The sequence below is a fragment of the Plectropomus leopardus genome, chromosome 17 (genome assembly GCF_026936395.1).
Source record: "Plectropomus leopardus strain MGB_pleo_1.0 chromosome 17, ASM2693639v1, whole genome shotgun sequence".
Lineage (NCBI taxonomy): Eukaryota > Metazoa > Chordata > Actinopteri > Perciformes > Serranidae > Plectropomus > Plectropomus leopardus.
In genome coordinates this window covers 32471019-32486096 of record NC_142192.1, presented here as the reverse complement: position 1 = coordinate 32486096, position 15078 = coordinate 32471019, and the positions used below count along the sequence as shown (strand labels likewise).

The following is a 15078-nucleotide window of genomic DNA, read 5'->3' as shown; positions in this document are numbered from 1 at the left end:
GTACATAATAATAAATTCAGTGGGGCAGAAACTGCACTAACAATAAAATAATTGAAAAAAAATGCAATAGACAATAAAGAAACAATAAAAATAATAAATACCTGATTCGTAAGTAACACCTCCCCAAAGTAATTAATTAATTATATATAAATAAATATTGTAAGAATTTTAAAAAATGAATTGAAAATGGGGACAGTAGTGCAAATCTACAAGGCAAGGCATTAGCACATTTCATACAACAGGGCAATTCAAAGTGCTTTACAGAGCAATAAAATATAATAACAGAGATGAGATATAAAAGGTCAGTTACTGAATTATTTAAAAAAAACACTATTAAATATAGCAAAAGTGCAGACAAGAGGTGCAAAGAAAAAAAATTTTTTAAATGAGTTAAAATAAGCTAACAGTCATTATCGGGTGGAGTAGGTAAAGTAAAAAAGGAATGTTTTAGCTTTCACTTAGAAGTGGTCAACAGTATCACCTTTTCTACTGTTTCACAATAAAATGCCTTAAGTCAACAACTGATGGGATTCTGTCGACAGAGATGTTGTCAGAGGGCTTCATTTTGAAACGAAAACAGAAAAGTTTGGGGAAAACAGATACATTTTTATTTCTGCCTCTCTGTCACAGATAAAGATATTGAAACTGTCGTTAAAGGTGGTATTAAGTCAGTATGATTATCAAAACACCATTTACACTGTCTTATTCTGCCGACAACCACCAAAAACCCAGCAGGTTCTGAGACGCTCACACGCTGCTCACGCAGGCAGTGAGTCCCAGGCCTTAGTCGCAGCGAGGTGTCCCTGATAAACTGGCAGCCGAATACGTTCTGCAGGGGTTTCCCCGATGACTTAAGTGCAGCGTCCTCAGCCGTTTGACGACCTGTGCAGCAGATTGATTAAAAGTTGGTATGAAGTCTCTCCACCTTTATAACTAAACATCCACGCAGTACTGTAATTTTTCAGCGTTGATATTTATGTTTATACAGTTCCCTCTTATTTTTATCCAGTTTCCCTTTGATGTTTATTACAACTTGAAGCTGGAACGGCCCAGTTTCCCCACAAGGAAGGCTGAGGTTTCATCAAAGCTAATCTGATCCAGTTACACTCAATTTAAATCTCTTTGGAGACGAGCTGAATGCCTACAGCAACATGTGGTGCATTTTCGACCGTGCAGTACGAGGCTGCCTAATAAACAGAGGCCTTTTGGATATTTCAATTCTTTTTGACGTACAAAGTGCTGCAGTCTGCTGCAAAGAGCACCAAATCAGAGCTAATTAAAGTCTTTCTTAAAATAATAATGCTATCAGAGATTTAGCTCCCTGAGCACACAGCTCAGATGACTCACAGTAATGAACACGACAAACAAACTTAACTTAACTCTGGTTTTTCATTCCTGGATGACACTGTTCAATGATTCAAAAAATTACAAAATAATAATAACTCTGGAAGATTTTCATTTTAGAGTGTAGAGCGGTGCTGTCGTGTCCAGGATTAACCCCTCGCTATGATCTCTCCCTCAGGTGGTCCTCGGGACAGACAACAGTGTGGAGCTGAGCTACCTGAACTCTCTGACTGAGTACCAGGTGGCCGTTTTCGCCGTCTACCGCAGCTCTGCCAGCGAGGCCCTGAGAGGAAGCGCCACCACATGTAAGTACATATGTTGACAAGGATACAACGAGGACATGTTGGAGGGGGGTCAGTGGGTTAACCTGAATGGGCTTTGGTTAGAAGCCTTGAATAAGGTCTGTGGTTAAAACAACCTAAAGACAAACGGGACAAACAAACAAACAAACAAACAAACAGAATTTCTTCAAATTTGGTCCCAACATCCACCTGGACTTCAGGATGAAGTCATTACGGTTTGGTGGTCAAATTTCAAGGTCATTGTATCCTTGTTTATCTCACTCTCGTGAAAGTGATATCACAAAAACACCTTTTGTGTTTTTTTCTTCAATTTTGGCACAAATGTTTCCTTGGACTCAGTTAGGATTTGGTGGTCAATGGCCACTGTGAGCTTAAAGAACATGTTTTTGTCCATAACGCAAGACTTTATATCCTCACTATGACAAAATTTCAGACAAATGTCTAATGGGATAAAATAATGAAGTTAGGAGATTTTATGTCCAAAAAGTGACATCATGATGTTGCTCAAAAACATATTTTTTCGGTCCATTAGATAATGTCATATCAGGGACAGAAGGGGACACATTTGGTCTGATACTGAATAGTTGAAACTAATCTTGGGTGTCCAAATTGAAACGTCAAAAGTATAGATCCTATCTGTATGAAAGGAAATTCTCAAACGAAAAAGATGTCGACACTAATTCTAAAACGTGGAAGCTTCAAGTTTTTCAAGCTTAAACCTTGAAACTTGAAGCATCTATGTTTTAGAAATTGCTGCATCTTCTTCTGGAAACATCCATATTGGATTTATTGTCAGCTGTCATGGCTTCATGAGTGTGGACAGACATGGATGTAAACTGGAGCTGCAACTTTGCTGGTTTAATGAGCCCACTTTCCCTATCTGCATAATAATTTCCCAAATTTTTACATTTTTGGAACCTTTCAAAAAATCCCAAGAGTATGGAAGCCCATTTGCACCAGAGTGATGAAAAAAAGGTCCCGTAAGTCATTATAAAGAGAAGCTTTATTGAAATAATGATGAAGTATCTCAAAATAATGACTTGTTATCATTTCCCATTATTCTAGGATGCTGTAAGAGTACTTCAAGTTACACAGTGAAGAAGACGTTGTTTTCCTCTTATACCTTCACTGTGAATGAAGAATCAAAAAATGGAGAAAATTCTTGATGAATTGAAGTAATGGGGGTCCAAGTTACAATATCAAAAACATCCGTTCAAATCTATTTATCCAAAAATATGCTTAGTACGTCTAGTACAAACTACCATTTCTTATGAGAACTGTACAGAAAGTAAAAAAAAGTCATTATTTTGAGAAAGAATTTATTTTGAGATACCAACCCATTATTTTAAGAAAGTCTCTCCACACAGGATGTTTTGTTTTTCATCACACTGGTGAATATTTGCCTCCATACTATCTCTACGATCAAGTATCAACAGGAGGAAAATAAACAACTGGAATGAAAACAGCAGAATAAACCCAGCCGATACTTTATTAGAACATAGAGCTCTCTGAATTGCTTTGTTATTTTATATTTGCTAAATAATAAATACGCCTTTCTTTGAACAATATTTGAATAAGCCTATGCTCTGAATATATATAAAGAAGAATAAAAAGGAACAGCACATAATGAGGACACTCGCTTCAAGAGAACACATTCATAGCTGGTTTAGTAGCATTTCGACAGAAACACTGATCGACCTGCACATATATCTCACGAATTTGGGCCACAGCAGCTTCACAGGTGTTCCATTATGCATTCGATCCCCGATCCTCCACCTCTGACAGGACGCCTGTGGTGAGCTCTAATTCTGGTTGTGTTGCCCGAGGCCCCGTCACGAGGTCTGAAACACTGAACCGCAGCCTGCCGGGATTCTCCGGCCTCTCGCAGCCCGGCGCGCGCTGATGAATGACGGGGAATTCCTCCCCGTCTGTGGAGGATGAATGCTAAGTTGCAAGTCGACCTTGTCCCAAAGTTAATGGGGTTTGGCTGCTTTCATTAGCTGCCACTGCTGGTTGAGCTGCACCGTCTCTCTCAGGCAACAAATGAGACGTGACACTAAGCGCTGAGAGATGTGGAGGCGTGGTGCTCTTTGTGTGTGAGCGCCTCTCAGAAAACACAGGATGTAAAACAGAAGAACAAAACATATTAAAGTGACAAGTGAAGAGTTGACGAAGTTTGGCTTTTCAAGATGATTTGGACTTTTAATATTTTAAATTACAGGATTAATTGCACCTTAAACTTATGCAGTTTTATTTATGCGAATTTCTTAAAATCCCACCTGAACAGTTTAATTAGTAAATGAAATGTAAAAGAAAATGATCTTTAATTTTGGATTTTGTTTTTTTTTTCTCTTGCAGTGAGATCAGAAAGTAACCTGGTGACACTGACGAGCTGAAATACACCAGATTTAATAAAACTTGAGCACTGGCCAGACTGTTCCTGACATTTAGATTTATTTGAACTTACTGAAGATGGAAGTCTTGTAAAAAAAAAAAAAAAAAAAAAAAAAAACCTAAAAGAAGCTGTCGGATTTACTTGCTGTGAAAGTCAAAACTCAGACTGCTGTATTTGTGACGATATGATCAGTATAATGTGTATTGTATAAACATGGATGTGTTTTTAAGACGTCTGTGTGTGTGTGTGTGTGTGTGTGTGTGTGTGTGTGTGTGTGTGTGTGTGCTGCAGTGGCGCTGCCCATGGTGAACGACCTGGAGTTGTTCGATATCACTCACAGCACCATGATGGTCCGCTGGAGGATCGCCGCCGGCGCATCTGGATACATGATCCTGTACGCTCCGCTGACTGAGGGAGACCCTGCAGACGAGAAGGAGGTATGGAGTGTCTGTCTGTCTGTCTGTCTGTCTGTCTGTCTGTCTGTCTGTGTGTGTGTGTGTGTGTGTGTGTGTGTGTGTGTGTGTGTGTGTGTGTGTGTGTGTGTGTGTGTGTGTGTGTGTGTGTGTGTGGGTGTGTGTGTGTGTGTGGGTGTGTGTTAGGGTGTGAAGGCAGGAAAAGAAAGCTGCAGGATTACAGGAGACAAATTAAAACAGCTCTACAGTTTGGAGCAGGACCAGTCTTTGCTGAGTGAACAAGAAACGAAAAATCTGAACAGAACAGCAGTGTTTTCCTTAAGTTTACTGGACTCTCCCGGCCCCTGTCCTTGTGGGACCCCTTCATGCTGCTCCTACTACCAACCAAAGAAAGAAAACTTAAAATAACTCCCCTTTCATTTTCTATGTTCTGTATAAATCTTTAACTTGCTTATTTATCTATTCAGTCAGTCAGTTTGTGACTGAGTTCAGGAGGAGTATTTCCTCTCTGACAGCCTGGTTGGATCAAAGTCTGTCGTCCTGTGCTGAGTCCAGTGCTGCTTGTCAGGGGGCGCAGTTTGAGCAGGAGAGCTGGTGAAGTTACAGTCCACAGATGGATATTTGTGTTAGCAAAAAGTGAAACTGTAACGTTGGTAAGAGGATTAATCTGCTGAAAGCTGGAAACTAACAGCTCTCCAGTTCATATTGCAAAGTTTTCTAAGTCACGCTGGTGCTTCGTGGTGCCAAAATGTGAATAAATAGTCGCGATCTGAGCCCTGCAGACACAAACACTCAAAGCCTCATCTGCTCACACTACTGCAGCTACCACTTATTAAGTCAGACTGTTACTGCAGCGCCGTTAAACGTGATGATTTATTCTCTGTCAGCTGGAAACAAACTAACAGCTCTCCAGTTCGGATATTAATAGTATTTGCAAGTCATAATGGTGCTGTGTCTGACTTTTCATACCCAAACCCGTCCAAATGACAGAAGAAGCCCATCTTTTAGGTACGCGGTCCTCCTGGTCTTGAGTAGGCCAGTTGGCGTCAGTGTCTTGGACTGAAGCCGTGCATTGAGTAGATGCCCCCTGGCCCACGTGGACGCAAAGCATTATCAGATGACGGTAACAAAATAAACAATCTAGTAGGGCTGAGTGATTTATATTTTTAAATCTCCTAAAAAGCACTTCATTAACGCTAAACTGGGAGACAGGACCAAACATTACAAGTTTTTTTTTTTTTAACCAAATCCCCTCTTCGATGTGAAAATATTGTAGGAATGACTATTGGTAAATATTAATGCCTCAATTTTTGATCAGTTAAAATTAGTAATGTAGAGAAAATGGGTAAAGGCAAGTATTCAAACAAGTGTCTGATGTGTTAAGAGAAGTACATAACTTTACTGTAATGCAAAAGGAAAAACACCATTTATTCAGGATGAATATATAATATCTAAGACAATATATAGTCTAATTTCTCTATACGTTCTAATACGTACGATATACTATATAGCGCAGCATGAAACAATAGGCTTTTTTTTTTTGTCCGATGATATATATCTCGTCACATGATATGTTTTGTCGCAAAGCCCTAACAGCTAGTGTTGGAGGGAGAGGGAAGAAAACTGAATATTGACTGAAAAAGGAAACTTCTGGACAGCCACACTGTGAGAACAGTATTTACAGGTTCAAAACCATACCAAAAAAAAAAACAGGAAAACAAAGATTAAAACACGCGGGTCCATGACAGGTGAACTCAGCAGCCAAGGAAGATGAGACAGACGAGGAAGTGGAGGAGAGGTGTGAAGGGCACAGCCAGTCTTCTGTATCCCTCTCCCATCAGACCTCATTACGTCTGCCGTCACATTCCCCCGCAGGCAGAAAGCAATAAAAACAATCTAGGAAGGAATTCAGAATCAGGATGGATGCTTTCCAGTGGCGAGGATGAGCCTGGCTTCGAGGCTCTGCCGTCACAGCCCGGGCCTGGCCGGCTCGTGCTCGTGTGGCTTCCACTCGCGGGCCACGTGGGGACTCGTACGGGCCAAAAACAGAGTCACATCCGGTCCAGTTTGACTCAGAACAGTGCTTTCATCCACCAGTGGTCCAGTAGAGCAGCAGTGGGCTTCAGTACTGAATGAACCCAAGAGAGAGACTGAAAGATGTGAGCAGCTACAGAGAGATTTGGCTAAAATGGGCTCTGAAGACCCGTGTCCCTAAAACCGACTGTTTTCCTGCCAATAGAAAAACAAAAGTGACAACAATTCAGTGTGTTTGTGACAGAATGAGTTTCTTTCAGAGAGGAGCTGCTTCTCCTCAAGCCAACACATAATTTCAGAAACAAAAACCTCGACTCAAAAAGCACCAACTTTCGTCTCAGGGTACAGAGTCAGAGATAAAGTAGCTAATGTAGCTAATGTAACTCCTGATGTTTGTCTCAGTGGAGATTTTGATAGTGATTGTTGATTTAGGCCCTGATTACATGGAGATGTATTGTTAGAGATATATCTGCATGCCTACATGCCTGGTAGTTTTTAGACAAACATAAAAATTTAAATATCCTCCACTTTTCATCAAAAGGAGCACTGCTCATCAGTGTCAAACTTTACAGAGGCAGCCAGTCAAATGAAACAAAAGGCTGGATTAACTGGCGGTATTTTGATGATGGATGTGCAGATGAGGTGAAACAGTCGTATATTGAAAAATGTAGATGAAAGGTGGATATTAGCATTTAAAAATTATAGCGAAGGTCAGCCTGTTATTTGATTTGGGTGCATGAATAGCCATTTCTCTCTGGCTTTTTGATTTTTTCAGTTTTTTGTTTTTTTTTTAATTATTATCATATAATCATCTCATCATTCTGTGGACTTAAAATCTAAAATCAGATGTTTTTGCTGGTCCCTGAACACAACCACAGTGGGTGTGAGTTTCCTTCCTCCTCTGCAGTACTTGTCATTCATGAAGTGGATCATTGATCTGTGATCCATTCACAGCTGATCAGATCACATCAATGGATGAAAGGAGCTGTTTGCAGATGTTGGTAGGTGAAAGTTAAGTTTTAGACCAGGAAGAATGGTTAAGTTTCGTCCTAATTAACAGTCTGGCAGTCTTTCGAACAACATATTTTCAGTCTTACACCTCAACAGTTTCACGACAAGCTGTGACTTTCTTGATTTGCAAATTTGTTTTGTAAATGAACAAACAACATATGTGTTATTAACAGCAAAATTTAAACAGGATCAAAAAATTACTTGTCTCTCATTAACTACTGTACATATTTTTTTTCCAAAATAATGTCTCATGGTTGTCTATCAGAAGGGGAGTGACTTTGTTTCTCTTTTCAAACCATAATGAGACTTAAAACTCTCCACTGAGTTCCAGACTTATAAAAGGCTTTTTTGTCAGTTTAACAGGTTTTCAGTCCATTTCAGCAATTGAACTTTTATTGTGTGTTTGTATGTAATAGAGAGCATCACATCACCGGGGCCAAACCAACATGCCTCCAAATGCTGCATCATACTGCTTTATTTTTGCGAACATCAACAGTACAGGAAGGTGAAACAAGGCCAAAAATAAATGTAAATATACTCCAACGGAAAGGAAAGCTGCTGATATAACAACCATGTAATTCAGGCTCCAACAGCAGTCGAGTAACTCTAAAACATGCACGTGTTCATGTCGACAGCATGTTGTAAGTTGGCACTCAGATCCCTGTCTCAAACTCTGCATCAGTTATGAAGCATGACTCTTGAAATTTGGCAGTACATCTTATTCCGTCAGGCTCCAAAAGGAAAACAATTTATTCATGGAATGATCAGAGAAGAAGAGCAGATGGACAAACATTTGTCAGAGCCTCCTTTCTGCCAGATTTTGTTTTATAAAACATCCGTTTTTTTGTGTGGCAGGAGGTGAAAGATGGTAAAGTTCTTGGTTTGTGGCCATCGTGTTAGCAGCTGTATTATTGTGGAGGCAGTCATCCTGCTGAAAACGAAATCAGACCATGATGAGTTATTTAGAAAGAGTTCACCTCTGTAATACAAAATTCAACTGAGAGACAGAGCAAGGCATTTAAATAATATATGGCTGTACTGTCTACAATTTATTTTCAGAGTTATGGTATCCATGTGCTGTATAAGTATTTTATTTTAATTTTTCAAATTTATTTTTAAATATAATTGTCTGTATATAATTAGGTTTTAATTTTTAGCACTTGAATGTAAAGCACTTTGAGCTTCATTTTATGTATGCTGACAGTCCGCTCCAGCATGGACATGTCCAGCAGCAAGTTGTTGGGTATTTCAGTTATTTAAAAATTCTGTTAACCCTTTCCCCACTGGGGCTGCCAACTCACACGCATCTGCCATGCGTCTCATCCTGTCATGACACAGAGAAAAATCTCACACCAAAATACAGCGAGGGCAGAAGTGTTGAATAATCATGTTAAAAGGTGAACGACTTTGACTCTAGAACAGCTGAGTGTTTGACAGCCACAGCATTTCATTTTCACGGATCAAACAGCTGATGGTCCGACAGCAGCGCAGTGAGACAGACAAAGAGAGCGCAGCTTCTCCTGAAAGCACTAGTTCAGTGTCTGAAATAGCCAGATTTGCAGAGGTGGAAAGTGACTTATTTAGACTTCTACAGACTACTTTGTGTTATTTTCTCGTTTAATCAGACTTTGGATGAATTATTTAGAAACACCAGGACACATTGCTCCGTGTCTCATCCAGCCGCTCACGCTGAGTTCTCATTATTATTACCAGGGGCAGATGTAATGTTTTGGGGGCCCGGGGCCACAAGCGCATGAGCTTATTTTCACCCTTTCTCTAAATGTGAATCTTGACAGGCTGTTGGCAGCTATAGGAGAAGTAGGCCGACTCAAAAGTTTTTTAATTCCTGAGTAAAATGATTAACAGCACAGAAGTTTCACGGAGTTCCACAGCACCCCCTAACGTGTAGCTCCAATGCTCAGTTTAACCTACATTTACGAAAATCTGTACACTTATGTCTCATGCCCAGACCCACAGAAAAGCCTCAAGGACCCACCGCCCAAACCCTACAGGAAGTCGACCATTTCAAATTTTGTGCTGATTTTTCGCGATTTTGGGCCTCATACTTTTGAGAACTTGTCCTCCACGATTAATCCGATCGACTTCAAATTGGGTGGGTCCAGTCCTAACCCCTTCATGAATAAAAGTTATCCAAAGTTCGCACCAAAGTTTTCCTGTTTTCCCGTGGTGTGCCATAACATTTTGATGTCTCGCCATAAAACGGGACATTCTTGTAACTTTGGTGTACATTTTCCGATCTGCCTGAAACTTCATAGGTTTAATAAGGGTTCCACCCTTAACACCTCTGTATGACAATATTCACTAGTCGTTATCGCACCACCTACGGCAAGAGCAAGTAAGCCTTGAGGGACAATTATTATTGGATTTATATATTTACATGATCTGGTCTAGAAATTATGTACACCAAAATGACATGGAATTTGTGTTCCCTGCACTGCCACCTGCTTGCTGCTGGAAGTACAACACCATGTGAAATAGCTCACTCCAGGGTCCAACCTCCCTCCGTACATTATCCGACTTTCACAGTCATGAACGACCGCTTTAGTCGGTGTCCCATCAGCACCCCAACATACGTGGGACTTTCATTGCTGCTTGCAGCTTTTTATATTATCATTGTTATCATTATTATTATTATTATTATTATTATTATTATTATTGTTATTGTTACTATATAATGAGATTAAATATGACTTTGATAAAACATCTTTCAAAATGACAAAGTGTTATGCAGTTAATCCACATTAAAATTGACAAGAGAAAGTTATACAACTGTGGTTCTCCAGACACCTGGACTTTGATCACTTATGTCACAGCTCAGATCACGGGGCACAAAGCTCTGAGGAGCCTGAGCGGACCACCTGCTGACAGCGAGACGAAAAAGGGCACAGCCACATTCAGAGCTCATCTTATATAATCACAGTTTGATTTTTTGCTTGTCTGGACAGGACGGCACATTGATGGAGGAGTAGATGTGCCGAGCGGCAGATGATATGATAGATAAAAGGACAGATGGGATTAGAGACAAGATAAGACGTTAAAGAGAGAGAGAACGATAAGGAAACACAGCATCCTCTTTCTGCTGAAGGCGCATACCTTCATGCTGTGTGTGTGTGTGTGTGTGTGTGGGTGTGTGTGTGCAGGTGAAGGTGGAGGGCTCGGTGAACGAGGTGGAACTGGAGGGATTGACCCCGGCCACGGAGTACACGGTGACGGTGTACGCCATGTATGGAGAGGAGGCCAGCGACCCCATGACCAGCCAGGAGACCACATGTGAGTCTCACACAAACACACAGCGCTTAGCGGATCAATCGATTCACTGATTTGACCATTGACACGAAAAAATCACTGGTTCCAAACATCAATAAGTGGGGCCGTCCACCATTTCTGCTTTCTCTCGGCTTTGTACTCTTTGAAACTGTTGTGCCATCACGTTTTTCAAAGATAACAACAATAAGAGTGGTCATCTCTTTCCACGCCCCCCCATGTGGTCGCTACCTTTTTATAAATCCCTGACTTCACTGTTGCGCTGAACACAGAAATAAGAGTAAAACAAGAAAAATATAGACAGAGGGCGGAGTCTCTGCAGATAAATACACACACTAAGAGTCAGTCGTAAGTGATGATTAAGAGGGATTACTTTTGTGTGAGTCTACACATTTTTTTTAGTAAAATCCTGCAAAGTCTAAGCTCTGCTCTGAAACCAAGTCTTCCCCTCAAGCAGGCCTTATAAAAATTTTGGACCGTGCAAAATGTTCTAATTCTCCCCCACAAAAAAAGGTCTCAAGTCAAATTGGTCCTCACAGAGATAGAAACACAAGGTCACACTTGCTCTTACTCATACAGTAAATATGAATATCACTGAGAAACTGTCAATGAGCTTTACTAACTGCTGATGAAATTCAATTTCATTAAATCCCTGACAGATTTTATGACCCTCTGAAGTCTCGTCTCTGGAAGCTCTCACATTTCAATCACCATCACAGGACGTTTAAATTTACTCACAGCTGTCTGACGCTGACACATCAACTGAAAAATGTGTGTGTTGAGAGCACTCGTTTTTGGAAACTTCACAGTGAAGTTTCGGCAGTTTCTAACGATCTGGAGTACCTCTGAACTCAGTGATCGAGATGAAGCAGCGTCGCACTCCAAACTCTACAGCAGCTAATTTCTCTGATCAGCTCTCTCTGCTTCTGATCACTCAAATCAGCTGCTGCAGTTTCATTTGTGTTTGCGTGCAGTTACGTGGCCTTTCCAGGATGGCTGCAGCATGTCGGAGTCACGTCCTGGCACGTTTTCTGCCCCCGACAAAACTGGCAACCAGCGATGCCAAAAATCACTGCATTGCTTCCCCTCAGTGTGCTATTTTTTGCACCTCAGTTTCTTTTAAGAGTTTTGCAGCCTTGGCGAGTGTGCCTCCCCCCTCTGCCTCCTCCGTATCCCCACCATGCCCACTAATTAAGGTTTTATGAAGCCTCCTTTAAGGTCTGTGGCCTGCGGCTTTAAGTCAGGGCATGTTTTTGTCTTTATGATGCGCGTAAGAGTTTGAATGCAGGTCGGATAAGGACGCCGACGGCTATCAGAGGGAGGCGCTGGTTGTTTTTGGGGGGGGAGATTGAGGTCTCTTTCAAATTACTTTTCATTTCCTCCATCCATGCAAGCAGGGCGAGCGTGCCTCCATCCACCCATCCAGACATCATTTGTGCATACATCCAGTCATCCATTATGTTAAATGTTCATCTCTTTTTAATCATCCATTCATTACGTGCGAGGAAATACAAACATGCATCGCCCCTGTGAGTCACAAGTGTTTTTGCAGTGATTATGCCTGGAGCGGAGATGGGGGTGCATGATTCTGTTCTATCAGAGTTAGGACATTTATTGAAAATTACATTGATTTTAGTCCACATTTGTGGTTTTCTGCATCGTGCTGCTCATCAGCCGGTGGTCACAATTTCCCCCTTGTTTCTTGTTTTTTAATGCATTTGGACATGCGGGAGATGAGTTTAATGTGCTTTTCACTCAGCGTGTTTGTTCATAATCATTCAGACCCCATTTCTCCGCCTTCAGAAACCCCTCGGCCCTCGTTTCATCCTGTTATTTAACTGTTGTTTGTGTCTTTGTTAAGACAAAATGAGCTTTAATGATGGCTGCTGTGAAAAGAGGCCACCGCAGCTGCAAAGAAAAGGACCTTGATAAAAAAGAAAGGCAGTATGATGGCGATTAAGATAAAGACTCTTTTTGCAAAATCAGACTTCATATACTTCATACTTGATGCCTTGAAATTAATACTCTCAAAATATAGCCTTAAAGAGTCTTAAATTCATTCATTCATTCATTAATGCAGCCTTAAATTTTGCTTACAAAGGTCTTAATTACTATATTTTTCTTGTCCTTTCACAGTGATGTTGCTCAGTACACGTTATTATCATAAAAAGAATTGATACCGATATCATTCACACTGTTGGCAGTATGGCCTTGAAGTTGGCCTAAAATTTCAGTCTAGGCAGTATTAAAAAGGTCTTAAAAGTCTTAAATTTGACGTTGAGAGCCCCGGGGGTACCTTGTGTTGGCTTTGATGACGACAGGCAGCTTTTACTTTATGTTGTTTACAGTTAAAAGATAAGTGAGGCATTAAACCTGAAAGGAAGCAATAAACTCACCATCCACGCCTCCACGAGACACACGCTTTTATTTTCCTTCGTAAGGTTAATATCACACAGGAGGGGACGCAGGCAAGTGACTGTCACCTGCTGAATGTGGGCAGTGCCTGATGTGACGGACACGGATTTCGAGCTTGCTTTTTTTTGTCTTAAATTGTACAAAATCAGCTGGTCAAACACAGAAGATTTGCTGAGGCTGTAACTTTGCTGGTCAAAGTTCACCAAAGTTGAAGTCCACTTGATACTAAAAGCCGTGACACTCCAAGTTAACACGTGCTGCTGCGTCGCCTCACGTCTCTGTGTCTCAGCCAGAAAGTTGCCCTGAAACACACCAACCTGAGAGGAGATACCTCTCCATGCCAGCAGACAGCAGACGTCTGTAATCATCATTCAAACTGGGAAACAGGAAGATCAGCAGTTAAAACGTTAACAACACAACCCAATATTGAAAAACGAGAGCATATTTACCATACGCCGGTGAACAACAGAACCATCGGAAAACTTTTCTATGGAGAGCTCGATGGCTGAATAAAAATCTTACCTCATATAGCAAGTTTGTTTCGACCTCCCTCCCTCTGAACTTTAGCTTTCTTTACATTTATCACTTCCGTTTCTCGTCTTGTGCGCTGAGCTAAGCGGCCAATCAGAGGGATTTCATTCACCGACGGGCTCCATGGCCACAGCCACCGATTAAATGTGCACAAATGGCCAGAAAAAAGACGACGATTGTCGGGTTACACTGCTGCAGCGAGGGTCGGGGCGCTCTGTGAGCTGGAAACAAACTAGCAGCTCTACAGTTCAGATTATTATAGTATTTGCAGGTCAAAGTGGTGCTTTGTCTGACTTTTCATACCCAAACCACGTCCAAACGACAGAAGGAGCTCCTCTTTTGGGAACGAGCTCCTCCTGGTTTTGAGTAGGATGGTCGGTGTCAGTGTCTTGTGCTGTATCCACACATTCAGTGTCGCTTTCCAGCTCCTCCACAATTGTCTGTTTTGGTGCTGTTCGTCGTGTAAACGCCTCCTCGGCCACGTGGACGGAAGCAAAGTGTTATCAGATGGTCTAAACGAAATTAATGATATAGTGTAGCATGAAATGAGAAACGTTTTTATCGTCAGATGATATATTTCGTGATATCACACAGGCTTTATAGACACACAGATTTGAAAACTTTGGAGACCTACCTATCTCCAAACTTTTTAATTTCCCATCCTCCTCATTCCTGAGCTGACCCCGGCAGTTAAAACAGAAGCAGCCTCCGCCGTCCTCCCTTCCTCTCTGCTGCTTTGTTTTTATTCTGACCCTCCATATAATTGAGGTGAAGCGATGGCGGCTACAATCGGGATTTAAAGAGACAGAAAACAGATCAGTAGTTCTAAAATTTCCGTGAGTAAATCAGATTCCCGGGCTGAATTAAAAAAGTGGGGCTTTTTTAGACCTTCGCAGCTCCTCAGGGGGGAGAGAGGAAGAGGAAGGGTGAGCGATGTAGTGAAGGTCTGTCTGCTTTATAATTAAAATAGTGGAATCCAATAACCCTGGTTCAAACACCCATGAGTCTGTGTGTGTGTGTGTGTGTGTGTGTGTGTGTGTGTGTGTGTGTGTGAAATCTATTTCAACATCCAAACTCAACTAACCCTTTTATATCAGCAGCTCTGTGCCAGTGTTTCTTAATATTAACATTTTTGTTTTGATATCATCTGATGAAAGATACACAATAACAAATACATAGACGATAAAATTTTATTCAGTATATTAGAGGCTTACGATCTGATTGAAATTGATTTGGGAGGCCATGAAGTCGGTTGTGTCATTTGAGTTTGTGTTGTTTATTATCCACTCCAACTCAACTTTATTTATTCTGCACCTTTTATACAAAAGTGCAGCCGAAAGTTCTTTAA

General features: G+C 41.1%; 1 protein-coding gene across 3 annotated transcripts in view; it reads left to right on the top strand.

The window, feature by feature from the left end:
* The window catches only part of LOC121957675 (collagen alpha-1(XIV) chain-like), a 211820-nt gene that overhangs the window by 76814 nt on the left and 119928 nt on the right, over positions 1 to 15078 (top strand). For all 3 annotated transcript variants that reach the window (XM_042506398.2, XM_088090334.1, XM_088090332.1), the window contains exons 12-14: positions 1523 to 1649; positions 4333 to 4478; positions 10661 to 10790. In XM_042506398.2, the coding sequence (XP_042362332.2) occupies positions 1523 to 1649; positions 4333 to 4478; positions 10661 to 10790 (403 nt within the window). The remainder of the gene's footprint in view (positions 1 to 1522; positions 1650 to 4332; positions 4479 to 10660; positions 10791 to 15078) is intronic.